We start from the raw sequence: 27136 nt of genomic DNA, 5'->3' as shown, positions 1-27136 counted from the left end.
TGGAGACAATGTAACAATGTGATGGCAGACCATTTTCATGTTTTCTGGGGATGCCCACTGATTCATTCCTACTGGTCAAAGATAGCCAAAGAGATAAGAATAATTCTTGGATTTGGAATTGACTTTAACTTTCAAACTATATATTTATGTAATTTACCAACTGAACTCAACTCTCCAGATAAATACCTTCTGAAAATACTACTGATAGCAGGGAAAAAAGCAATAACAAGGAAATGGCTTAGTGGGAGCCCACCAACACTGAAAGAATGGTCTGCCACTGTAAAAGAAATATGTGATATGGAGATGCTCACCTACTCCCTGAGACCTCAAAGCAACAAGGCCGAAAAATACTGGTCAAAATTGTTAATATATTCAAATGTAAAAATACTGTGAAGTAATTATTTATTTTTCTTTTTTTTTTTTTTCTCTCACCTCTCTCTCTCTCGCTCTATTTTCCCTCTGCTATACTTTGTGATAAAGGTGACTTGATATCAGATAATAAGACATTACTGAAATTTTCACACAGGGGTCTCCAGGGGTCTTCTTAGCAGGTGTGTCCAACCTACAACCCCATTCATTCCCCTTGGGACCTCAATAAGTTTTACTGTAACCCGGTGCTATTTGGAACATTATTTGCCCTTTTTTTTTTTTCTTCTTTTTTTGTGATACACCACTGTCTCTCTCCCTCGGTGACTATTTGTTCAATGTTCTATATGTTATTCAATTCCTATGTTGTGTTCACCTTTGTAAGACTATAAAACTGTTTAAAAATAAAGTTTAAAAAAAAAAAATCTGATTGGTTCACCAGAGTCATTTCAGGAAGTAGTCAGACCACCAACACATTTAGCTCACACCATCCAGTCCGTGAGTTTGAGATGATTTTATTGTTGAAGAAAAAGTTAAAGCAGTTTATTAAAGACAGCAGAATAAAATCAAAGAAAATTATCATAGAAGACAATGAGTATCTTAAACTATATGATCAAATGTATATGGACACCACAGACCGCAGCTGGTTTGGACTCTTACATGGATCTAAATTCACTACGTGTCCGCATATTTATGACCACATGAGGCATTTGATTTTGTGTACTCTTGATTTGTTGGTTACTGATTCATTAGACATTTAATTCGAAGAACATACACAGTGATGCTTTTTGGACTTCAGCGGTTTCCTCCATTCAGTGACCTGCAAGAGGAACTGAAAGAAAATGTAATGTCAGAGTTTCATTAGTGAAGCAAAATGTTCTAGAAAACAGAGGATCAGCGATTATTCCCGAAATCAACTTGATGAAATCTCAGTTCTACAACCACCACAAAGGTGCAGTGGGTGGACCAGAACTACAAGACCAGCTCAGACTGAGCAAAATGTTTGTGTAGATTCTCAGTCATCGAGGTCATAGTAGTTTCTGGAGCTTGACTGAGCAAACACACATTTACCCTCTTCATGCTGTTTTATCAGTTTGAGTTAGCAGATTGTTCCTGATTTGGGGACAATTGTGATTGCTCGACACATTGATCCGTTCCTCAAGACTCTCTCTTTTTCCAGCCTGTCCTTATCAAGAAAAACATGTTTTTAATGACTGAAATTACACTGACTCTCTGCTGCCTCTTGTGGTAAAAACCGGTATTACATGAAAGTGGAGCTCAGCCCTGATTCAAGCTCAGCTGATATTTCTTCCACACAGCTCAGCACACAGATGTTTGGGGCATAAAGTCACTGCTGCTGTTTCTTCACATTCACTTAAATCTGCATGTTTTAAACTATTTTTAAACAGCAGAACTTCTAATAAGGACCTTTCACTGTTGTTCCAAACCAACTAGCCTTAAGTGGAAGTGGGTTATAAAGCTCTGCAGCACTGATGCTGCACACCTACCACTGTGTGAACATGCAGCACCTGCTCTCTGTGCAGTATGAAGGAAACACCACACTCTTACACATCTCACTTCTATGTAGTTATTTCAGAACAAATTCACATATAAACAAACTTAAACTGCTTTTGCGGATATTTCAACACAATAGTTTATTTTGTTGTCATAAATGCTAAGATTAAAGAGCAGGAAAGAAAATAAGAATGAAGACAAGCGGACCAAAAATGTCTCAAAGCTCTGCAGCAAAGTGTGAAACAGTCCTAAAGAGACTTTAAATTACTTACAGTTACAGCTGTACACCACCTCCAGGTACTTGTAGGTGCCCACACAGGGGTCTCCAAACATTGAGTTGCTTGCTTTGACAGCACAGCTGCTTTTCCCGTTACAGCTGTGGATTCAGGTCATTAGTGAGTTGGCAGATGCTTGAAAAATGCTGTGTAATGCTAAAGAAAGAGTCAGCTCTGTACCTGTCAGCTACTTGGCTCAAGGACTTTGAGCAGCTGATATTTTGGATCTGAGAGGCTGGACGGCCGAAAGAGCACGTGGTCGTATCATGGCGCCCGTAATCAGCTGCATGGATGAGTAAAACCTGTCCTTCATCTGAGGAAGAGAGAACCTCAAAGATTAAACCAGTGTTTAACCTTCTCTGTATTTTTATGGCATCGATTCACAAACATGCAAAGATGGAGAATTTGTGCTCTCACCGCATCGAAGGTTTGCTATTGAACCCTCACATGCTACACTGTCGACTGACAAAGTGACACAAAGCACATCAGAAACATGAACATTTACAGATTTGACTGAATATTAGTTTATAATCACAGCTGTAACAGACTCGCTGGGAAGCAGGCGTAGGTGGTGTCCAGGTATTTGTAGATGCCGTAGCACGGATCAGAAGTACGGACGACGTTTGTGTTTATTTCACACACCTTCTTGCCATCACAGCTGCAGGGAGACAAAGAGGAGCTCTTTTTCAGCTGTATTAAAGTGACTGATTAATTATTGATCCAAACTGCTCAAATTTATTTACCGTTTCTTGATGACGTCCAGAGTGCCTTTCTGAGAACAGTCTGTATTTCCAAGCTGATCTGCAGGTCTGCCCTCACTGCAGGTCTCTGCATCGGCCCGTCCGTACAGAGCTGACTGCACAATGATCACTCCTGTCTCTGTGATACATACAGCATGGGAGACAAAGATCAATGTAAAAAAGAATCATGAGAAATGGAATCAAAAGCAAAGATCTGCAGCAAAAGATGAACATTTGAAGCTTTTTGTGTTTTTCCAAATAATCAACAAATGCCTCATTTCTGTAGCTCTGTGGTGCTAAAATAAATCCTAATATCAGATTTCCTCCACATTAAAGTGTTTGCTGAGCTCAGAGATCAGCTGAGCAGGAGGCTCTTTTTCTCAGACTTCTGTACAGATGTCTTTTTACAACCAGAGGAGGCGCCCCCTGCTGGACATTAGAAAGACTGCAGATTATTTCAACATTAGCCTGACATTTAGACCTGGATATTACAGAAATCTTTAATATAGAGATTATGTTGATCTTACCACAGCTCAGGCGTTGTACATAGTCGACGCTTTCACAGGTGATCACCCTCTCTGTGGATGTGGGAGTCCCACTACCAGGGATAGAAGGTTCAGCAGTGGCAAAGCCTGAAATGGGAAACAACCCTATAATCAGTGAGTCTGGGCTAAATTAATTTGGCTACAGAAGATCTGTCATCCTCCTTTTTCATCCACATGATTCTAAACCAAATATGAATGAATTAATAAACAATGCTAAAAAATATCGGGGGGGGGGGGGGGGGGTAGTGATGTAGTGAACATCCATCCATTCTCTTCCACTTATCCTTTGCAGGGTGGAGCCTATCCCAGCTGTCATAGGGCGAGAGGCAGGGTACACCCTGTACAGGTCACAGTACACAGAGACAGACAACCATTGACACTCACATTCACACCTATGGGCAATTTAGGATCACCAGTTAACCTAACCCCACTAACTGCATGTCTTTGGACTGTTGGAGGAAGTACACAAACACATGTGCAGGATTATTTGGTGAGCTAATGTAGCTGCTGAGATAACAAACAACAACAGTCAGGTTGTCTTAATGTCATCTATCTGTATTTTGCACCATTCATCTGCACCTCCTGAACAGTTACTTCCTCCATATCAGTCAGCACATTCATGCACAGTGTGTGATGCTCTTTTCCTTCAGAGTAAAAGTCTGCGTACGATCTGATGGTCTGACTGGTTTTCTGTCACTGAAGGCTGGTGCTGTCCCTTCCCAGGTGAGGAGCTGTTAATTTAAAGATGTTTGTGATGCATGCAAATGATACTGATGCCATCAGAATCCATATCTGTATGTGTCTGATGTGTAATGTGAAGGTGTGAGAATGATGGGAGTGAATCAGACCTAATTTATGGTGATGTGATGGGATGATGGGGATGTGTCCCTACCACCTTTCTGAATACATAAAATTCTCTTTCATGTAATTTCAGATGATTAGTCTGGATAATGATGTTAGTATAAGGTTAACATGAAGAACCATTAGGAGAAATTTTACATTAAACATTCATTTACCTGAACTCATGAATAAACATGTTGCTGCCAGCACTGAAAAACAAAGAGAGAAACCTCAGTGTGTGTGAACCACAGCTGATTTATTCATTTATCTTCTGTAGAAATAAGTTAACAGTGTTTGATATGAACTTTCATTTGTCTCAAAACTCACACATGAAATGAAAATGAATAAAGGTTTAGGGTTTGCACACCTTTATAAATGCCTGATAAAAATACATGTACAGTATACACTATCATTCCCACTGCACTTTATGTACATGTAAGAAAATCACTGTGACCTTTCTGCTAGTGTATTTTACTGTATACACTAAACATAGTAAAGGTATTCATGTGTTTTATTGATTCTGCATTTAAGCACTTTTGGGTTGTTGTAACTTTTTTCCAATATTTCTTTAATTCCCGTTTTCTTCCTGATCCTTGTGCTGCTGTAACAGGTGCATTTTTCCAGTGTGGCATTAATAAAGTCTAAAAGGAAGACTGGGTGTTAAACACAGCACTTACTTATAAAATACAACAAAAACATAAATGACACATTTATAAGAGCTACTTTTAGATTTTTGCTGTGAGACATTAATTATTTTATGAACAATTTAAGATTCATTAAGACCTGGATTGTTGTAGAAATCCTAATTAAACCTGTTTAAAATTATACTTTTGTTCTGCTGTCACCTTTAGCAAACTTGGATCCTGACCCTGTATTCTGCATTCATACATTTTAATAATTTAACATCCAGAATTTTATTTACAACCTGCCAAACTAAGAGCTTCTACTTGTAACTCATTCATTTATTTTTAAGATATTTACAAACCATTTTTTTTTAAAAAAGGTTATAAATAAAGATTATGACACCAAAGTTGGTTCAAAAGCAGCTGAAGTACCACTAAAACGCTACAGAGGCAGGTCAAAGTGCAGCACAGCATGAAGAGTGATACTCACACAGTGTGCCGCTGAGTCCGGAGCAGAGCATGGTGTTAGACCTGGATATGAGTGAAGACCTGAGCTGATGGTGGATCCAACAGAAACCTGCTCTATTTGTACGTTTGGATGAGAACTGCAGCAAAACCAGCAGCCAATCAAAAAGTTAGAACATTTTCCTGGTAAGTTGCAACAGACCGAAGCAGGAAAGAGTTAATTAAACATTAACCTCATGAGTCACAAGACAGACAGAACACACAGATACCAAAAACAAATATATATGTAAATATAAAAAGGGCATATGTGGCACACCCAAAATGTATGGCCACTTTTGTGTTAATCTGTTAATTTCATTTATTTAATTTGCTTACCTCTGATTTCCAGCGACAAAGACTCAAAATATTTTTGGGAAACATGACCAATATTTGTGCTGATTTATTGGGCAACATGGACTATACAGAAGGACAGTAAAATTGGAGCAACACCTCAGGTGGAACTGTTGATTCCAGGGAAGATGCACCCCGGTTGCTTTAGGGGGGTGAATTTCCGCCCGCTAAACAGATGCAATCTGGAAGGCAAACCGAGTGCACTGCGTCTTCATTGCTCCTGAATGTTACCTGTATTTGCAGGTTAGTACTTGGTTAAAAATGATACCACTGTCTGTCATTTGGAGAAAATGTTATTCTGCATGCTACGTTTGTAAAGTTGCATTGTTTTACACTGGTGAGCAGCAGTTTGGAGACCTGCAGCAGCCTCAGCTAGGGGACAGGCTCTGCAGGCCGCTGGCAAATACGTCACGGTAACGTTGCGGTATTGTGGGTCGTATGCCCCGAGTGTGGTCTTGCAGGAGTGTCACTGCAGGTTTATTTGCTTTACATGATGAATATTTGTACTCCTACACACCTTACTGTTTAGAATAGAAATGTTTAAGATGTTTTGGCACTTTAAGTTTGAATGAGTATGAATGCCTCACATGTTATACGGGACTGTTTTATTTTCACAATGCTGTTAAGAATGTGTGATTAATTGCTTAGTTTCAGTATCCAGAACAGATACAGTGTCTACCATAAATTGGAACAGCTAAAAGCATTGTTTTAAATACAGTTGAGAATGACTGTAAGGTGCACTATAGACATGTAGTAGCTTTCCATTGCTTATGCAAGGGCAACTGTGTACTGTTATTCCACCTGCACAGGGAGGTTGTACATTGGAGATAGTGGAGTGTTGATGTGTGAACACATCTACTTCTATGTTTATAACTGTTGGAAATATGGACATATGTGAGTTGTAAAGACACTGGAACTGAAAGAAAGTAATGCATACATGAATGTTGTTAATGTTTATGGAAATCTGAAAGAGATGCAATCTGGAAGGCAAACCGAGTGCACTGCGTCTTCATTGCTCCTGAATGTTACCTGTATTTGCAGGGATTTCATTTTTGTTATGGTGGCACCATCCCTGGGGCCCGTAACAAATTGTGGGGGCTCGTCCGGGATCCACTTCCAATAGACTCGTCGACGGAAGAGGGTCCAGAGATATCAGAACCATCAGGCCAACGCGAGGTGACGTTGCTGTAGCCAAGACGACAGCTGGTGAGTGTCCGTGAGGGGAAGCCAAGATTCAGGCGAGGATCTTCGTTCTGCCAAGGGAACTGCACTGCTGTGTCTCACCAGTGGAAGCACATCATGTCAACAGCACGCAAGGAGCTGGTTTGGAGCATCAAAAAGAACCTGTATAGGCTTTCAGGTGGGGAAGCCTACCAGCTAGCAAGAGACATTGCAACTGACTATCCAGGTGATGAGTTAGAACCCACTGATGAAGAAGGTTGTGTGGAATGCATTATTAAATATATGCAGTCTGATGCCTTGTTACAATCTGAAGATGAAGGAATGAGTCAGCTGCTAGTGTTAAATGATATGTTGTGCAGCATAATTGAAAATCGTGATTTGCTTAACATAGTGCATAAGGTTGCACAGTCACAGGACAATGTTAATGTACCCGCTAAGACAGTAGAGTGCACCACACTCACACATGCTGCCTCCCATCAGTCACCACCAGTTACTGATGCTCTACAGCACACTGACTTTGGTGCACAGACACCCAACACCAATCAAAGCTTAACCCAGGCTAGAATCACACGAGGTGAGCTGGGTAAGCAGCCACAGCAGTTTGGAACTTGGAGTAACCCACAACCCAGTGAGGTGCACAGTACACATGACACAGCATCACGTGCTACATTATGTCATACTCCATCACATGTAGCCAGTGAGAGGATGGTTTCCATAAAGGACCTCTCTTACCTCCAGCGGAGGGAATTTAAGGTACACGGTGGACAGATTGGGGACCACAACTCTGACATAACTTACAGCAGCATGTGCAAACAGATTGATGAAGGAATCAGAGAGGGTTTTACAGATGCTGAGGTAATCCGAGGTGTACTGAGGATAGTGAAGCCAGGTGTCTTCAAGGACATGCTCATCAACAAAGAGGAAATCACCATCAGTGAAATCAAGAGCTTCCTCCGATCACACTTGGGCGAAAAGGCCAGTACTGAATTGTTCCAAGAACTAATGTGTGCAAAACAGAATGACCAAGAAACCCCCCAACAGTTTCTGTACCGTATGATTGGGCTCAAACAGAAGATCCTTTTCCAGTCAAAACAGGCCAGTACAGACATTCGCTATGACCGCAGGACTATTCAGGGAGTATTTCTTCACAGCATCTATCAGGGTTTGTGCGCAAAGCACACTGACATCAGACAACAGCTGAGACCGCTTCTCTCAAACAGCGAAGTCACCGATGAGGAGATTCTCAGCCAGGTTACAAAAATGATGAGTGATGAAAATGAACATCAGCGTAGGCTAGGCCATGCTCCCCGTCAAAAAACAACACATGCACACAGTATCCAAGTGGAAGAAAGAGAGGGGACCGTAGACCAGGGTGGTAGTGAGATGATACAGCAGCTCAGTGTACAAGTAGAGGCTTTAGCTAACATGGTCGCAACTCTAATGGACCAACAGACAGCAACCCACTCAAAAGCTGTACCTACCCAAACAGCAGACCAAGACAAGTTGCATACCACCCAGCCTCTTGCTCACCAAGCACCCACTCCTCCACCAAGTCAGCCCTCTGTTGTGAGGAGAGGTAAAATATTCAGCTGCACCAACTGCATGCAGCAAGGCTCAGAGAACTGTAACCACTGTTTTTTGTGTGGGGACCCCGGGCATAGAGCAGTTGGCTGTCTGAAAAGACCCAAACAGTCGGGAAACGGGAGTCGGTCTCTGTTGAGGGACAGACAGAGGCCATTCCACAGTCTCAGTCCCGCTCAGTAATGGCCACCCACAAACAGAGACATCGGAATGGAAAGAAACATAGCAAAAAAACAAGACATTCATGCCCTCTTAAGACACAAGCTGCTAGTAACAGTACAGTGCGCACAGTGCCACTAATTGGTAGAAAGAGTCTGATTAATTGTTTTCTCAATGGCTTTGCTGTCTCAGTACTATTTGATACTGGTTCACAAGTAAGCATCATTGATAGAGCCTGGAAGGAGGCATTCATCCCTCAAAATGCAGTAAGGCCTCTCCAAGAGCTCCTGGAGCCTGGGGAACGCTTTGAATTGTGTGCAGCAAATGGCCAGTCCATCCCATATGATGGGTGGGTGGAGCTAGCAGTCAATCTCCCAGGGAATGTTGACCCCAACCTCACAATGGAAGTCCCCTTCCTTGTTAGCCAGATCCCGCTTCCCCAGCCACTACTGGGAGCCAATGTTCTCCAGGGGATGGTAAATAACCAGCAAACTGATGCAGACGCACAAACTATGATCCTTAGCCTCCTCAGCAAAGCCCTAGGAGTAGAGGAAGAGCAGGCTAGGGCCATGGTCAACTTCATCAGTGTTCAGAAAGAGCCAAATTACAGTATGGCTGCCATTCGAGTAGGTAGGGAAAATATCAATCTCCCACCTGGTAAAACGGTGCGTGTGCGATGTAAAGTACCACCTACCTTTGACATTTCCAATCCTGTGGTCCTGTATGAACCACCGGAAGAGAGTTCCATCCTCGAACAGCTTAGTGTTGGAGAGGGTCTACTAGAAATCAGTGATAGCCGGCAACCATTTGTTAAAGTGCCAATCTCTAACCACACTAAGCAGGAAATCATCCTGCCAAAAAGGTCTCAACTTGGCTCCATCCAGCATGTAGTCAAGATTCTCGAACTAGGCAAGCAGAATGTGCAATGTGGGAGGCCATCACCAGCCGGTGTAGTAACGGCTGAAGTTAATGTTGCTTCCCCTAGCACTCCCCCTAATGACCTGTGGCAACCACCGGTCGACCTCAGTCACCTCAGTTCAGACCAACGAGAAATAGTTGAGAAAGTACTTTATGAGGAGTCAACTGTATTTGCTCGGGACAGCAGTGACATTGGCTGTATTCCCTCTCTCCAGATGTCAGTTAGACTCAGAGACGAAACCCCTGTCCAAAAGGCTTATGCGTCAATCCCAAAGCCATTGTATAGGGAAGTCAAAGAGTATATCCAGGAGCTGCTGGTGAAAGGCTGGATTATTAAATCACACTCACCATATGCTGCACCTATTGTTTGTGTGAGGAAGAAAGATGGATCATTGCGCCTCTGCATTGATTACAGGCTCCTCAACAAAAAGACTGTGCCAGATCGGCACCCTCTTCCCCGCATCCAGGACCTGATTGACTCACTGGGGGGCTATAGATGGTTTTCCATCTTAGACCAGGGCAAAGCTTACCACCAGGGCTTCATCGCTGAGGGGTCCAGACATCTGACTGCATTCACAACCCCATGGGGTTTGTATGAATGGGTTAGGATCCCTTTTGGCCTGTCTAACGCGCCAGCAGCCTTCCAAAGAAGTATGGAGGAAATGCTGGATACACTCAGAGATGAGTGTTGCATCCCGTATTTGGATGATGTACTCTGTTTCTCCAGGTCTTTTGAGGAGCATGTTGAGGTCCTGCGGCGTGTACTCCAAGCTCTGAAACAACATGGGGTTAAACTCAGGCCTGAGAAATGTGAGCTACTCCGCAAGGAGGTCAGGTATGTTGGCCGCCTGGTGTCTGCAGATGGGGTGAGGGTAGACCCAAAAGATCTTGAAGCTGTACAGGCACTGAAGCAGAAAACCCCACAAACAGTAGGTGATGTCAGGCGACTGCTGGGTTTTCTGAGTTATTACCGCGCTTATGTACAGGACTTTTCCCGTATAGCCAGGCCACTCTATGGACTACTCCAGACAAAACCTAGTCCACCGCTGACCAAGCCAAAAAGAGGGAAAATGAAGGGGCCTCAGCTTCCTTCACGGACTTTAGTAGAATGGGATGACCAGCACCAAGAGGTTCTGGAGCACCTCATAGATATTCTAACAAACCCACCGGTGCTGGCCTACCCAGACTTTGACCACCCGTTCATACTGCACACAGATGCCTCTCAACAGGGCCTCGGGGCAGTACTATACCAAAACCAGGATGGTAAGATGAGGGTGATAGGTTATGGGTCCCGTACCCTGACTCCAGCTGAACAGAATTACCACCTCCACAGTGGGAAACTGGAGTTCTTGGCCTTGAAGTGGGCCATATGTGACAAGTTTGTAGATTACTTGTACTATGCACCCCACTTCATTGTATTCACAGATAACAACCCCCTCACTTACGTTATGAGTACGGCCAAGCTCAATGCCGTGGGACATCGCTGGGTGGGGCAGCTTGCTGATTTCCACTTTGAAATTAGGTATCGGCCTGGCAAACAGAACATTGATGCAGACACCCTTTCTCGCTGTCCACTTGATATCAATGTCTTTATGGATCAGTGCTCAGAAAGACTATCAGAAGAAGTAGTGTGTGCCACTTGGGAGGGAACTAGGACAGCCAAACAAGGGGATGTAGCTTGGGTAGCAGCCCTCAATATCACGTCACAAAAACAAATACACTCAAACATAGAGCCACTTTCAGTAATCAGTCACAAAGAACTTGCAAAGGAACAGCATAAAGATCCTGTAATAGGTAAAATCTTAGAGTTAAAGGAGAAAAACAGAGAACTAACTGATGAGGTACGTAGGACACTTGACAAGCCCACAAGAAAACTGACACGGGAATGGAGCAGGTTGCAGGTGGAGGACGGCCTTCTTTATAGGAAGACTCCCGGGCGACGACAGTTTGTCCTGCCTGCCATCTACAAGCCAACTATCCTCTCACACCTGCATGACAGTATGGGACATGTTGGGGTGGAAAGAGTCCTTGGCCTAGTAAGAGACCGCTTTTATTGGCCTTTTATGAAAAGAGAGGTTGAGGAATACATCACCAGAAGATGTCGCTGCATAAAGCAAAAAAAGCCAGCATTGCCTGACAAAGCACCCATGGGAAGCCTTACATCAAGCTCACCCCTAGAGCTTGTGTGCATTGACTTCCTGCACCTTGAGACCAGCCGAGGTGGGTACGAATACATATTGGTTGTAGTCGACCACTTCACCAGATTTGCACAGGCGTATCCCACCAGAAACAAGGCTGGAAAGACAGCTGCAGACCGAATCTTCAGTGATTTCATCCTGCGATTTGGGTACCCAGCTAAGCTCCATCATGATCAGGGCCGGGAGTTCGAGAATGAGTTGTTCAAGACACTCAGACAGCTGTCTGGTGTAAATCATTCCAGAACTTCCCCATACCATCCTCAGGGCAACCCCGCAGAAAGATTCAATCGAACTCTGCTACAGATGCTCAGGACACTGGGTGAGAAAGAGAGAGAAAACTGGAAAGATCACCTGGCTTACGTCGTTCATGCATATAACTGCACCAAACATGAGTCAACAGGGTTCTCTCCATATTACCTTCTGTATGGCCGCCATCCACGTCTGCCTATTGACGTTCTCTTTGGATTGGTAACTGAGGATGAGACATGCACTCAAAGTGAATATGCAAAAAGATGGAAAGAGAAAATGATTGAGGCATACAAGATAGCCAGCACTAACAGCCAACATTCAAGTGCAAAAGGAAAGCGCTATTATGACAAACGGAACAGAGGTGTGACTCTGCAGCCCGGGGACAGGGTTCTTGTTCGCAACCTTTCAGAAAGGGGAGGTCCATGCAAACTGAAACCATACTGGGAGAAAGCCATTTACATTGTCAGGGAGCAGGTTGGGGATAACCCAGTCTATAAAGTCAGTCCTGAGAAGAAGGGTCACCCCACTCGTACCCTCCATAGAAACTTGTTACTCCAAGTGAATGATCTGCCAATAGACCTAACTGAGTCTGCCATGCTTGATAAGCCTCAAAAGAGGAAAGGAAGGTCAAATCCACCCCTGGAAACTGTCGAACAAAGACAGAACAGTGACACAAGTGATTCCGAGATGGATGGGGAGGCACCCCGTTACTGGCTACGGGTACCAAGAGAACAAGTGCAGGCCAATTTGGACATGTATGGGCAGGATACCACAAGCAGGCTACAGAGTACCATTGAGACACATGGAGATCTATTGGAGGAGCACACCCCTGTGGAATCTGAGTCTGAAAGCGTGAACGTAGGAGAGATAGAGCAAGAGAAGGAAAATGAGATTTTGCTCTCTGCTGAGGAGCCCCAACTTGACGAAGCACAGCAGGTGCTTCAGACAAACAACTCAAGGGGAAATACTCAAGAGTGTCAACCAGACTTCCAGCCTCAGCCAAGGAGATCTACAAGGGAGAGGCGACCTGGCCAGATGCTGACCTACGCTTCCCTTGGTCAGCCAACTTATCAGCCACGTTTGGTTGTTGGCTCCATAGGAGTACAGCCGATATTTCACATGTGCCAGTACCCACAATCTTACTGGTATTCAGTCCAACCCACTCACACCATACCTGTCACCTACTCACCAATTAATCATTGTATCCACTGTTGTTAAGGTCGAGAAAGACATCTGACAGGTTTTGTTCATGCGATACTGTTATAAATTTGTAATGTGTGTTTATATGTATCATATAGGAGTTGAAACCTGGTTCAAGAGGTAAAAGGAATTTGGACTATTAACAGCAAGTGTCAGGAGCCACTTTTGTTTGTTGGGGAGCGTGTGGCACACCCAAAATGTATGGCCACTTTTGTGTTAATCTGTTAATTTCATTTATTTAATTTGCTTACCTCTGATTTCCAGCGACAAAGACTCAAAATATTTTTGGGAAACATGACCAATATTTGTGCTGATTTATTGGGCAACATGGACTATACAGAAGGACAGTAAAATTGGAGCAACACCTCAGGTGGAACTGTTGATTCCAGGGAAGATGCACCCCGGTTGCTTTAGGGGGGTGAATTTCCGCCCGCTAAACAGATGCAATCTGGAAGGCAAACCGAGTGCACTGCGTCTTCATTGCTCCTGAATGTTACCTGTATTTGCAGGTTAGTACTTGGTTAAAAATGATACCACTGTCTGTCATTTGGAGAAAATGTTATTCTGCATGCTACGTTTGTAAAGTTGCATTGTTTTACACTGGTGAGCAGCAGTTTGGAGACCTGCAGCAGCCTCAGCTAGGGGACAGGCTCTGCAGGCCGCTGGCAAATACGTCACGGTAACGTTGCGGTATTGTGGGTCGTATGCCCCGAGTGTGGTCTTGCAGGAGTGTCACTGCAGGTTTATTTGCTTTACATGATGAATATTTGTACTCCTACACACCTTACTGTTTAGAATAGAAATGTTTAAGATGTTTTGGCACTTTAAGTTTGAATGAGTATGAATGCCTCACATGTTATACGGGACTGTTTTATTTTCACAATGCTGTTAAGAATGTGTGATTAATTGCTTAGTTTCAGTATCCAGAACAGATACAGTGTCTACCATAAATTGGAACAGCTAAAAGCATTGTTTTAAATACAGTTGAGAATGACTGTAAGGTGCACTATAGACATGTAGTAGCTTTCCATTGCTTATGCAAGGGCAACTGTGTACTGTTATTCCACCTGCACAGGGAGGTTGTACATTGGAGATAGTGGAGTGTTGATGTGTGAACACATCTACTTCTATGTTTATAACTGTTGGAAATATGGACATATGTGAGTTGTAAAGACACTGGAACTGAAAGAAAGTAATGCATACATGAATGTTGTTAATGTTTATGGAAATCTGAAAGAGATGCAATCTGGAAGGCAAACCGAGTGCACTGCGTCTTCATTGCTCCTGAATGTTACCTGTATTTGCAGGGATTTCATTTTTGTTATGGTGGCACCATCCCTGGGGCCCGTAACACATATCTGATGGAGGATTTGGTATCCTGACAAGAAACCAGACCCACAGCTTCCTGATTGACAGGTTTTTGTTGACTTAAAGGAGAACATGAACGAGCATCCATACCAAGTTTCTAGACTGTCACACAAATGACTGAAACATCAACTGATGACAGTAAACGACTGATATCTGCATTGTTGTAGGGTCATTACACTATAAAGCTCCTTAAGGTGACCGTTGTTGTGATTTAGTACATAAATTGAACTGGATTGAACTGAAGGGGTGAAGAGGGTTCCCAAGGAAACCACAGCCTGGAACGTCCACTAGAAACCAAAGGAGCAACTGAGCGATGTCCAACGAGCAAATCGAAGTGACGTGAAGTGATATTGAAGCCTGCAGAAGTTACAATCAAACATCAACCACCACGTTCTTCACTCAACAATGCAGCTCCAGTCATGTTCACTTAAGACTCAAAACATGATTCAGGCCCCACAGATTCTCATGTTAAAATGTCCAACAAAGCAAGTCAATTCAATTCAATTTCATTTAAATACAGAGAAAACACAACAGCCAAAACGACCACCTGTGGGCAAGCACAAGAAACCTCCAGCAGAACCAGGCTCAGAGACCAGTTGGGGCTGAAGGTAAAGAGAGACAGGACAAAAGACACACTGTGGAAGAGGGACAGAAATTAATAATAACTAATGATTGAATGCTTACGTTCTCAGTAAGCTAAATTTGTTAAAGTTTGTCCTTTTATTTATTCATTCTTTTTGCTCGCTGTTCATACAATACGACTGCCAGGTCTGACAGGCAGGAAAGAAAAAAGCAAAAAGAAGAGAGAGAGAAGAAAAAGGAGAGAACAAAAGAAATAAGGAGACAGGGCTAGATACACATGATATATATATATATATATATATATATATATATATATATATATATATATATATATATATATATATATATATAAAACCTGCAGGACAGGGGCTCTTGAGGCCTGGAGTTGAGGAGACCTGCCTTAGAGACTGCCAAGCAAAGACTCACAGCCTTGGCTAACCCCCTAAGGAGGTATACCAGAGAGATAGAAGGCAGGAAAATGAACTGGATGTTCTCCACGGAACCATCCAAGATATACTCTCAGTGGCAGTGGAACAGTATGAGAACAGCACCCCCACCAAGGCTGGAGACAGAGCAATACTGGAAGAGCATATGGGAAAAGGATGTGTCACACAACACCAATGCCACAGCAACCTCCCTGACCAGGATTCAGTTACATACATCACAGAGGCAGACATCCAAGAAAGAGTCTCACATATGAAGAGCTGGACAGCACCAGGCCCTGATATGATTCACTCCTACTGGCTAAAGAAGCTAACTGCACTCCATGAGCGCCTGTCATGTCCGAGCAGTGTGGCGAGCAGGGTGGACTCAAATGCAGAACTCCAGAGGCAAAACTGAACTTAAATGGTGGCTTTATTGTTGATAAACATGAAACAGGATGCAGAGGAACCCAGGAACAAAGCCACACCTCGATGAGGGAGGACACAACAGAGAACAAAACATACACAGGGGCTTAAATTCACACAGGAGGTAATAATGGAAGACAGGAAACAGCTGGGGAACACAGGGCACAGGTGAACAGAATTTAACAAATTAAACAAGGGAAGCAAAGCAAAACACAACACATAGGGAACACTAGGACTGGCCTACTGAGCCGGCGGACAGCTGGCTCTCTTATTCCAGGTTTCCTGACCCCCCCCCCCCCCCCCACACACACACACACACACACACACACAAACTTCACGTCACGTGGAGAGGCCACGTGTGGAGCCGCACTTGCCTCTCCATTTTAATTGCTTTACAGACATTACAAGTGACAATACATTCTGACCTTGGGGGGCAGGCATGTTACCTAGGGGATGATGAGAGGGGGCTCTGGTCCTGTCTACTGTCAGCCCCCCAATTTTAATGGCACTTTAGACATTAAGGGTTTTGAAGGGGTGGTGTGGTCGAGCACTGACGGCCAGCAGTTGGATGCTAGAGGCACAGCGGTCCCCTCAATTTTAACTGCATCCTACACACTTCATGCATTCACAAACATGAAAACATACACTTCAACATTTATAATTTTGGGTGGGGGTGGGGTGGGCCATCCGACACCCAGGTTTCCTGCACCTTGCACGGGGTGGGAATCGGGTGGTGGTTCGGGTGCCAGGCTGGCAGCGTCCTGGGATCACCGTTGGCCCGGGGGGGGGGGGTCTACTTGCCCTGGCTTCAGAGGGTGGGTAGATGTGAATGAATGTGTATCTTTGTGCATTTGTTACAGTCCTCGTGGGCGTATTTGGGTGGGTGAATGCGTGTAGGTAGGGATGTGTGTGTATATGTATGCACATATGTGGGTGGGTGTGTGTGCACATGAGCATACGTGGGTGGGTGGGTGTGTGTGTGCGCATGAGCATATGTGGGTGTGTGTGTGTGTGTGCATGGCTGGACCTGAGTCTGGGCCTTCTTGTGCCTTGCCTCCCGGCTGCTTCTCGTTGGTTGCTCTTACATCCCCCACCTCCCCGGGGTGTGGGCACCTTGGGGTTACTGGGCTGGGCTGGATGTTCTGGCGTGGGTGTCGACCTGCTCTCCTGGGGGCTGTGGGCCGGGGTGGCTTGGGCTTCTCCTGCATGGGGGGGGAGCTCTGTGGTATGTCGGGCGGTTCTTGGGCAGCTGGGCCCTGGGGCCCTGCTGCCAGCCTGCACGGGGGGCTGGCCTCGGGGGGGGGCTGGTTTCCTGTTGCCTCAAATTCCCTGGGGCCCTTGCTCCTCGACTGGAGGGGCTCCATCTGGGACCTCCCTCTGCTGGGGTGGGCATGCGGTTGTCACTGGAATGTGCGGCCACGGGTTTTCGTGGCTCTTGATGGGCTGCGGATGGCTCGGATTTCCTGGGTCCCTCTCTGCCTGCCTCTGGCTCCTTATGGGCAGAGCAGCGGCTTTCCGCCCTCATTGGTAAGTGTATTTCATGACACAGACACAGACACTAACGCAATCACAGCATAATGAAATTGTTGTTCTTATGCTTCATTTTGTTGTGCCTTTTCCACATAGTTATTTTTCCAGGTATTGCTTGTTTTGGCTTTTTTGGTATGTTGTCTTTTTTCTTTCTTTTGTAGTTGCAGCATTTGAATTGTTTTGGTTAGTTTAGTGGTGCTCTGTCCTCTTTTTCTGTCTTCTCCCCTTTCTCTCTCTTTTTTTTCTTTTTTTTTTTTCCTCAGCCTGTCAACTAGAATTAAATGTATATGTACACAAAAAAATAAATAAAATAAAAACACAAACATTAACAAGAAAAGCTTATAGAGACTCTGTAGAGCTTATCTTGAAAGAACAAATATGTTTGGCACAACAGTGTATTCAGATCACAATTATGCTGTTCATAATTTTTATGGACAGAATTTCTAGGCGTAGCCAGGTGGCGGAAGGCTTCTTTCTTGGTGGCCTGAGAGTCTCATCTCTGCTTTTTGCAGATGGTGCGGTTCTGTTGGCTTCATCAGGGGGTGGCCTCCAGCTCGCAGTGGAACGGTTTACAGCCGGGTGTGAAGCGGCTGGCATGAGAATCAGCACCTCTAAGTCTGAGGCCATGGTCCTCAGACGGAAAAGGGTGGAGTGCCCTCTCCGGCTCAGGGACAAGTTCCTGCCTCAAGTGGAGGAGTTCAAGTATCTCGGGGTCTTGTTCACGAGTGATGGGAGAATGGAGCGGGAGATCGACAGACGGATCAGGGCTGCTTCTGCAGTGTCTGTCGTGGTGAAGAGGGAGCTTAGTGTAAAGGCAAAGCTCTTGATTTACCGGTCGATCTACATTCCTACTCTCACCTATGGTCATGAGCTTTGGGTAGTGACCGAAAGAATAAGATCGCGAATACAAGCGGCAGAAATGAGTTTCCTTCAAAGAGTGGCTGGCCTCTCCCTTAGAGATAAGGTGAGGAGTGCAGCTATCCGGGAGGGGCTCAGAGTAGAGCCGCTGCTCCTCCACATTAAAAGGAGCCAGTTGAGGTGGTTCGGGCATCTGATTAAGATGCCTCCTGGCCGCCTCTTCGGTAGGGTGTTCCAGGCATGTCCCACCAGGAGGACGCCCTGTCGTAGACCCAGGACACGCTGGAGAGATTATATCTCTCGGCTGACCTGGGAACACCTTGGGGTCCTTCCGGATGAGCTGGAGGAGGTGGCTGGGGAGAGGGAAGCCTGGGCTTCTCTGCTTAGGCTTCTGCCCCCGCGACCCGGCCCCTGATAAACGGAAGAGAATGGATGGATGGATGGTGGTGGGTCATGAATAATGTTACCAGTTGAGTCTTTAATAGAAAAAATAGCTGTTTTTTATTTAATTTTAATTGGTTGGCCAGGAATTTTCCAGATTTATTTCCATGTTCAAAGTTTTCCAAACACAGCCTCTGCAACATAAATTGCGTCCTCTTATCAATGATTTCATTTTATTCCAGTTTCACTTTCCTCAGGTTGTTAATTATATGTTCTTGTGGTGAGGCAGCATAGGCAGTTTCTAAAGATTTAATTTTTTGTTCTAATTCTAACACAAGTGTTTTTTTTTATTTTTCTTATGCGAGCAGTAAGATATTATTCTGTCCCTCATGACTGCCTTTCCTGCTTTCCAAAGAACACTTGGTGATATTCCAGGTAGATCATTATTTTCTAAATAGGTTGTCCATTTCTTTTTGACCTAATGACTGAAATCTTGTTCTTTAAGTAATGATGTATTAAATCTCTGTGTCAGAGACATAGACACTGGTGTATGATCACTGATAGTGATAGGATGAATCTGAGTGTCTGTGATATCCATCATCATGAAGCTGCTAACTAAAAAGTAGTCTAAGTGGGAGTGAGAGTGATGAACTGGTGAGATAAAAGTATAATCTCTCAGAGTGGGGTGATGTGAACGCCAAGCATCACAAAGACCAAAATCCTTCATGTACTGTTTAAGAATGTCTGCAGACTGCCAGTTCCTCTGACTCACTGCTGTACTGAGCCTGTCAGTATCTGCATTAAGCACCAGGTTGAAGTCTCCTCCTATTATAAGTGTGGAGTCAGAGTGATCCGAGAGTGAGGTGAAAGAAGGAGGGGTCATCAACATTTGGTCCATATATGCTAGCGATACATAAATCTATAGTCTGAATAGTTAACTATTATTAATCTACCTTTTGGGTCAGACGTAATATTTCTAATGGTGAAATTTATCCTATTGTTAATCAATATAACTGCACCTCTTTGTTTGGAGTTGTAGCAGACCGAGTACACATGAGTGAACTGTGAAAAGGAGAGTATGTGTACAGTTATTTTTGACACGTGTCTCCTGTAGAAAGACAACATCAGCCTGTAAATCATTAAACTAATTAATAATTTTTAGTCTCTTTTCCCTTGAACCAACTCCACGTACATTCCATGAGAAAAACCTCAGTGTGCTCATGTTTACACTAGCCTGTGAAGCATTGTGTTCACTAAATATGGGTGTGTGTGCATGTACTGCACGGGCACAGATGCATCCTGCATGACCCGGTGTATCCTGTATGACTGCGTGTTTGCTGTATGTCCACGTGGCAAACATGTTGGGTGCAGAAAGAGAATAGAAAAGCAGTGTAAAGTGAGAGAGAGATGAAACGGTGTAAACAGCAAAGAGCCTTTCCAAAGTGGCATAAAAAAGAAAAAAAAAAGAAAAAGCACATGATAACAAATCAATGCGCTATGCTTACTGAACCGGCATTAATTGTTATATACAGACACGTCTAATGAACCTGAAGAAAAAGGGAGTGATGAAGAGTCACAGAGAAAGGCGTTGTTGTGAACACAGATCACCTGTTAGATCAGTACAGCCATGGAGTGGTTTCCTGACAGCTCGGGAGCCTCCTTGGATGTTTTTCCGGATCGGGAACAGGACCCTGCGTCACTCCAGGTTCTCCTTGGGAAACTGGTCGTTACCACTAAAGTCCGTTCCTTTCAGCTCCCGGCCGCGGATCTTCACCAGCTCTCTTTGCTTGAAACATTCAAATTTGGCCACGATCGGTCTGGGTCTGTGTCCTCCGGGTCACTTGGCTCCTAAGCGGTGAACACGATCGAAGGTGATGGTCTTCACTACATCCTCCGGGAGCTTCAGGTGGGTTTGAATAAATTCCTTCACTGTTGTCTCCGGGTCTTCATAAACCTCCTCCGTTATTCCCAAAAACACAAGGTTGTCCCTCATGCTGCGGGCCTGGAGCTCGGTGACAGTTTCCTTGATTGTTTTATTATCTTCCGAGAGCAGAGACATTTCCTCGGTGAGAGAATTCACCGACTCTCTGAGGACGGCGTTTTCTGCAGCAAGTGTTTCCACCTGCTGCAGACTACACTCTACAGATGCACGGAGAGCCTGAAACTCCTTGTGGAGGATTTCCGGAAAAGAGAGGTGAGCATCAAAACTGGACAGTTTCTTGTTTATGGATTCCAAAATATTAAACAATGTAACTGGAATGTGGAGAGGCAGCATCTGGGGAATCTTCAGGGCAACTCCTCTTGGTGGATGGATTATTATTAGCCAAGTGGCAGAAGGCTTCCACCTTGGTGGCCTCAGAATATCATCTCTACTTTTTGTGGTTAACGAGGTCCTGTTGGCATCATCAGGTGGAGGCCTCCAGCTCACACTGAAACGGTTCGAGTCTGGCACGAGAATCAGCACCTCTAACTCTAAGGCCATGGGCGCCTCTTGGGTGAGGTGTTCCAGGCGTATCTTAATGGGAGTAAAACCCACGGAAGACCCAGGACATGCTGGAGAAATTATATCTCTCAGCTGGCCTGGGAATGCCCCCCCCCGCCCCTTTAATATATGATATAGGACAGATTAAATCCAATTGGCTTTTCTTTTCCTTTCAAGAATTGGGACAACAATAATATCTGGAATTTTATTAATATATTTGATAAATCGCACATAATAAAATATGATGCCCCAATACCACAAAGCAGCACCCACCCAAGGCCCCCACCAACAACAACAGCTGACCAACGGGTACCAGAAATAATCAAATTCATCCAATTGATTTTTAGAAGTTTTTTAGAAGTTCATCCTACTTTTTCATCCACCTGTTTCTAAAAAGATCTGAATGAATTTGAGCTAAATAAACAATGCTAAGAAAATATCGGGTGGGGGGGGGGGGGGGGGGGGTAGTGAATATGTGCACAATTATTTGATGAGTTAATATAGCTGTTGAGAAAATAGCAAACAACAGTCAGGTGGCAGTTGTCTTAATGTCATCTTCATTACATGTATCTGTATTTTGCACTGTTCATCTGCACCAGTGTTTTTTTGTCGACGAACTATTTTCATCATAGTTTTTGTCAATGACCCTTTTTTCATGATAAAAACTAGACGATAACTAAATAAAAACTACCTGAAAGGATAAAACAATTAATTGACACTTTCGTCAACGAATGAAAACAAGACAAAAATGTTTGGCGCAGACGACATCCAATCAGAACTTGTTTAATTTTGTAACAGGGCAGGACAAGTTAGGAAAACATCCAATCAAATGCACAGTTGCACACATTTGCTCTAAACCCGGGAAGACCAAACTAGCCTGTGATTGGTCGTTACTTCTAATAGAACTAAGTTATGCAAACAATGTCAGCAGGGAGAAAGAGAAGGGTCGATGTATGGACACATTTGTCCTTTGATGTCATGACAAGCATTCAAGTATTAATATTATTCCATAACTTTTAATAAATGTTTAATTTTATGTAAGTGTGTATAATGACTCAGTCAAGGGAACTGAAGAAAAAGCATTTACATTTTTTTCTCTTCCCTCAGCCCCCCCTCAGCAGATGACCCCCCCTCCCTGAGCCTGGTTCTGCTGGAGGTTTCTTCCTGTTAAAGGGAGTTTTTCCTTCCCACTGTCACCAAGTCCTGATCATAGGGGGTCGTTTTGACTGCTGGGGTTTCTCTGTATTATTGTTGGGTCTTTACCAACAATATAAAGCGCCTTGAGGCGACTGTTTATTGTGATTTGATGCTATATAAATAAAACTGAATTGAACTGAATGTCTGCTAAGAAGTGCAGTGTCTGAAGATCCTCCCTGGGTTGGACGTGCTGTGAGCACTGCAGTGGGCTAAAATCATACTGAAAGCAAAGGTTCATATGATTTTAGGCCCACAAACAATCTTGGATGACATCATTAGTAAATTTAAAAAAAAACGAAAAAAACTTCTTTTTTTTTTGTCATTTGATTAATTGGGTTCTTTTTGTTACACCAAGGACTTGTGTTAAAGCTGGATGATTCTTTAGCTCATATTTAAAAAGACTTCAGACATATTTTTTTCCACAGCTGTAGCCACATATGAGAAAGGGATATTGCTTAGACCTGGTTTGAAAGCAGATTTTTCTGCCATTGGTTAAACTTTGTTTCCTCGTTGCAGCAGCAAAATCCTGCTACACAGCATACCGTCAGCATACCGTCAGCATACCGTCAGCGGTCCAGGATCCAGGTTAGCAAAGCAGGTTTATAACGATCAGTCTGTGTAAACTGTATTTATCCTCTGTCAGGATTCACTACAGCAAAGGTAAAAATTTACAGCTTTTACAGACCTTTTATATTTTAAGTGTACCCGTTTCCTTAAATGTGTTGATTTTTAATCATTCTCCTCAGATGACATCACATTTTTACTTTGTCGTTCTTTGTTTGCTCGGTGGCCCGTTAACGGAGGTAAGTAAATTGCACTCTGTTTCATGTACTCTAAGTATAACCACATGTTCTGTCACTTTATGCAATAAAACATCAGTCATTATACAAATAGAAGTTCCTCAGAAAACAAAAGTATGAGGTTGCTCAACTTCAGCCGTCTGTTTCTGATTTTGACTGTTGACAAACACACAGCAGCAACACCACAAACTCATTGGAAACAATATCAATATTTCATTGTTGTTTAAGGAGCCCTCATATAGAGTCGATTCAGGAGAAAGCCTTTGCTTCATATGAGTGAATCAAACTTTCAGTCACACTCTTCTTTGTGCCTTTTAGCCTATCATTATTGAGTTTGTGGTACAAACAAGTTTTCAGTGTTTAGGAATTTGTTTCGTACAGAGACTCCTTCTGGTTACATTTACTGAACCAAAACATTTTTCAGTTTTCTGCAGATCACTTTCAGCAATTTGTTGTTGCATGTTCCAAAATAACTTCTTCAAACCCTGTTTTTACAAAAATGAAAATGTTACACTAAAGCTAACAAACCAGTGTGACCACCGTGTTGATGTTGATTGGTGCTTCTTCCTCATTTCAAACATTTCCCTCTGTGTTCACAGAGACATGTCTCGAGCTTCGTGCCAGGTTGGTCGCTCTGACTTATTTATGCTTGGATGACTCGTGTGTGAAGTGTGTGCTCGGTGCAGTTTGCCTGTCAACAAGGGTGTGCAAAAAGCACTGAGGTGAACTTCGCTAAAGGCAGAGCTGCATTTGAGCAGAAAATGCTGAAAGAGAAAGTGTCTGTGCTGAAAACAATGTATGAGAAAGGAGGGGCTGCTCACAGTCAGCCACCTGCAAGAAGGTGGAGTTCCTGCTCCAGTCTGAGTGATGGATGAGATCTGATGATGCTGCATCAGCAGTGATGACGCCGTACTGATGTGTTGTTGTGAGGAGAGAGCTGAGCGTGAACATGGAGCCATCGCGTCGATCTACATTCCTACTCTCACCTCTGACCACATCGTGGATACAAGCAGCAGAAATGAGCTTCTTCCTGTGGGTGGAGATCAGGAGCTCAGCCATTCAGGAGGAGCTCAAAGCAGAGCTGCTTCTCCTCCACAGTAAAAGGAGCAAAATGAGGTGGTTTAGACATTGAACTGAATCCCTTTGGAGGGCCTCCTAAATGAACTGTTTCAGGTTTGTCCTCCTGGGAGGGGGTCCTGGAGCAGATCCAGGACAAGCTGGAGAGATCACTTGACTGGTCTGGGAACTCCTCGGTGTCCCCCTGGAGGAGGAGGAGATGTTTGAGTTTACCCCATGGAGAGATGTTATGAAGGGCAGCATTTCAGACTATGGGGACTGACTCACTGTTGGAGCAAACAAGCGAACTTAACCTTTTAGAGGAATAGAAACCATTATTGACTGTCCTCTCCATAAAAAAACCATAAAGGAGAAAAAAGGCTGATTGTGGTTGAATTACTTTATTCGTGCACATCATGGGGCCCTTTGGAGGGCATAGCTAAGGCCACCAATGGGGGGAGGAAAAGTCAGACCAACAAGCAAACTATCATTTGTACAAATTTGAACCAAAACATGAACAAATACATTGTAATGAACTCTGTTGTGTGTTAATATAGTTAATTTCCCATTTCTTTTCTTGTATCGTCCCTCTAATGTAACCGTGATGCAGTTCCTTGTTGTCCCACCGGCTGGACTCGATTAGGATTTCTCCGTTTCATCTTCCAAAACGAGATGAAGACATTTAGCGAGTCAGAGGTACTGTAATCATTTCACACTGATGACACTCTGAAACAACAGACCCCTCTGCTGCAGCTTTGGTTCAGACATTCAGATCATGTTTGGAATCATTTTGGTTTTCTGTGAACACGAGCAGGAACGAGCCGACGGTCAGATCAGAAACCAGAATCAGGAGAAACTGCAGGTTTTATTGAAAATGATATTTGACAGCAGTGCATTATGGTATTTCATGAAGCTCCTGCCTTCAATTAAAACCTTAGACTCACTCAGTGAGAGCCCCGAGCAGCTGCTTCTATAAGGAAACCTCTGCTCAGCTCCAAACAGCAGATACCGTTAGAGACGAGCTGGTTTCTCACTTTGTCTTCCCAGACTACCTGCCAGTCCCTCGGTGGGCATCTGGCCTCAGTCCACAACGAAGACGAACAAATGCTTATTAGGCAACTTGCTGGTACAAACACACGAACCTGGATTGGAGGCACGGTTTCACAAACTGCAAGATTTCTACCAACACAAAGCATGCGTCTACCTGCAAGTGTCACCTGTGCATCTAAACTGTAATGTCCTCTAGCTGGGACGGGTGTGGATGTGGACTGATGGATCACGGTTTGAGTATCAAGCATGGTATACAGTCGAGCCAAATAACACTGGAGGAAATGAAAACTGTGTAGAGATCATCAATGGCGGCATATATCAGGGTTCGTACAACTTTTCCAGATCAAATTCAAAAGTGATTTCCGGTATTTGCCAAAACAATTATTACTGGTATTTACAAGCGCTGGTCATAAGATTAGAACATGAAGCTTCAAAAAGTGAAACTTGTGTATTATATTCATTCACTACACACAGACACACAATCTGGGGTTTTCATTAGTTGTCAGTTATAATCATCAAAATTAAAAGAAACAAACATTTGAAATATATCAGTCTGTGTGTAATGAATGAATACACAAGTTTCACTTTTTAAAACTTCATGATATTCTAATTTTTTGACCAGCACCTCTGTGTGTGTGTGTGTGTGTGTGTGTGTTCAAATGAAATTTAGTACCCTGCTGTAGATATTTTCTTTCCAAGATTTCCCACCTACAATTTATTGATCATTTCTTTGAGTAGTGAATGATACATGAGGATATAAAAGTATTTTATAAATGTACTTGAAATATTGTCACTAAATTTAAATTAAATTTGATTTTAAAATCCATCCATCCATCCATTCGCTTCCGCACATCCTGTTAAGGGTCGCGGGGGGGCTGGAGCCTATCCCAGCTGTCATAGGGCGAGAGGCAGGGTACACCCTGAACAGGTCGCCAGCCTGTTGCAGGGCCAACACGGAGTGACAGACAACCTTTCACACTCACATTCATGCTCTCATTCACACCTATGGGCAATTTAGAGTAGCCAATTAACCTAACCCCAGTAAGTGCATGTCTTTGGACTGTGGGAGGAAACCGGAGTACCCGGAGGAAACCCACGCAAGCACGGGGAGAACATGCAAACTCCACACAGAGAGAGGGAGAGGCCTGGGCCAAGGTGGAATCAAACCCAGGCCTTCCAGATGGTATTCTAACTGTGAGGCAGCAGTGCTAACCACTGCGCCACCGTGCTGCCCAGATTTTTTTTTTTTTCAAAATTTTTTTTTTTAAAAAACATCCATTAATTAGTAAATCTGCTCTGTGCAAACAGCCATGCTTCCTGCTGCTTCTGATTTTTGCTGGTTTTTCCTTTTACAGGAACCTGGAACGATAACCGTTGTGACTCAACCTTCTCTTATGTTTGTGCTAAAAATGTGTGACACCTCCAATGACTAATAAATCAAACTGTTACTGTGTCTGTGCACATTAAAATGAAACGAAACTGCAATTCACTGATTTTCTGGAGGTTTTTTTGGCTCTGATTACAGTAATTTTAGTTTTATCAGAGAACTAAAAACTATTTTTTTTCACTAGTTCTGCATTTGGCTAGGGTCAGAGTCACTGCTGGTAGTATGAGGTCATACCTGGACCCTACAGAGGCTGCACAGGTAGTCCAACTCCTCCAGGATGGCACATCAATATTGCCAGAAGGTTTGCTGTGTCTCCCAGCACAGTCTCAGAGCATGGAGACTCCAGGAGAC

At 43.7% G+C, this 27136-nt stretch overlaps 2 protein-coding genes and 1 long non-coding RNA gene across 3 annotated transcripts; 2 read left to right on the top strand and 1 right to left on the bottom strand.

Annotated features, from left to right (window-relative positions):
- Nucleotides 1-955: 955 nt before the first annotated feature.
- On the bottom strand, nucleotides 956-5510 carry LOC115782553 (L-rhamnose-binding lectin CSL2-like). The gene is made up of 9 exons (XM_030732771.1): nucleotides 5395-5510; nucleotides 4458-4490; nucleotides 3424-3528; nucleotides 2900-3035; nucleotides 2705-2814; nucleotides 2574-2618; nucleotides 2337-2469; nucleotides 2154-2257; nucleotides 956-1198 (listed from the first exon to the last, which is right to left on the bottom strand). The coding sequence occupies exons 1-9, from the start codon at nucleotides 5423-5425 to the stop codon at nucleotides 1179-1181; spliced, it is 717 nt and encodes a 238-aa protein (XP_030588631.1). The 5' UTR covers nucleotides 5426-5510; the 3' UTR covers nucleotides 956-1178.
- A 17554-nt stretch (nucleotides 5511-23064) lies between these two features.
- Nucleotides 23065-24601, top strand: LOC115783359 (uncharacterized). Its single transcript, XR_004020202.1, has 3 exons — nucleotides 23065-23152; nucleotides 23239-23295; nucleotides 23892-24601. It is a non-coding gene; the product is annotated as an uncharacterized LOC115783359 (long non-coding RNA).
- A 698-nt stretch (nucleotides 24602-25299) lies between these two features.
- On the top strand, nucleotides 25300-25944 carry LOC115783358 (ladderlectin-like; the record flags this gene model as incomplete). Its single annotated transcript, XM_030734156.1, has 2 exons — nucleotides 25300-25506; nucleotides 25595-25944. Coding segments are annotated over 2 exons (510 nt in total), but the record flags the coding sequence as incomplete, so codon positions are not given.
- Between the last annotated feature and the right edge of the window lie 1192 nt (nucleotides 25945-27136).

Source organism: Archocentrus centrarchus, chromosome 7, assembly GCF_007364275.1.
Source record: "Archocentrus centrarchus isolate MPI-CPG fArcCen1 chromosome 7, fArcCen1, whole genome shotgun sequence".
In the NCBI taxonomy this organism is placed as follows: domain Eukaryota; kingdom Metazoa; phylum Chordata; class Actinopteri; order Cichliformes; family Cichlidae; genus Archocentrus; species Archocentrus centrarchus.
The sequence above is the reverse complement of the archived record's forward strand: the minus strand, read 5'-3'. Positions and strand labels throughout refer to the sequence as shown.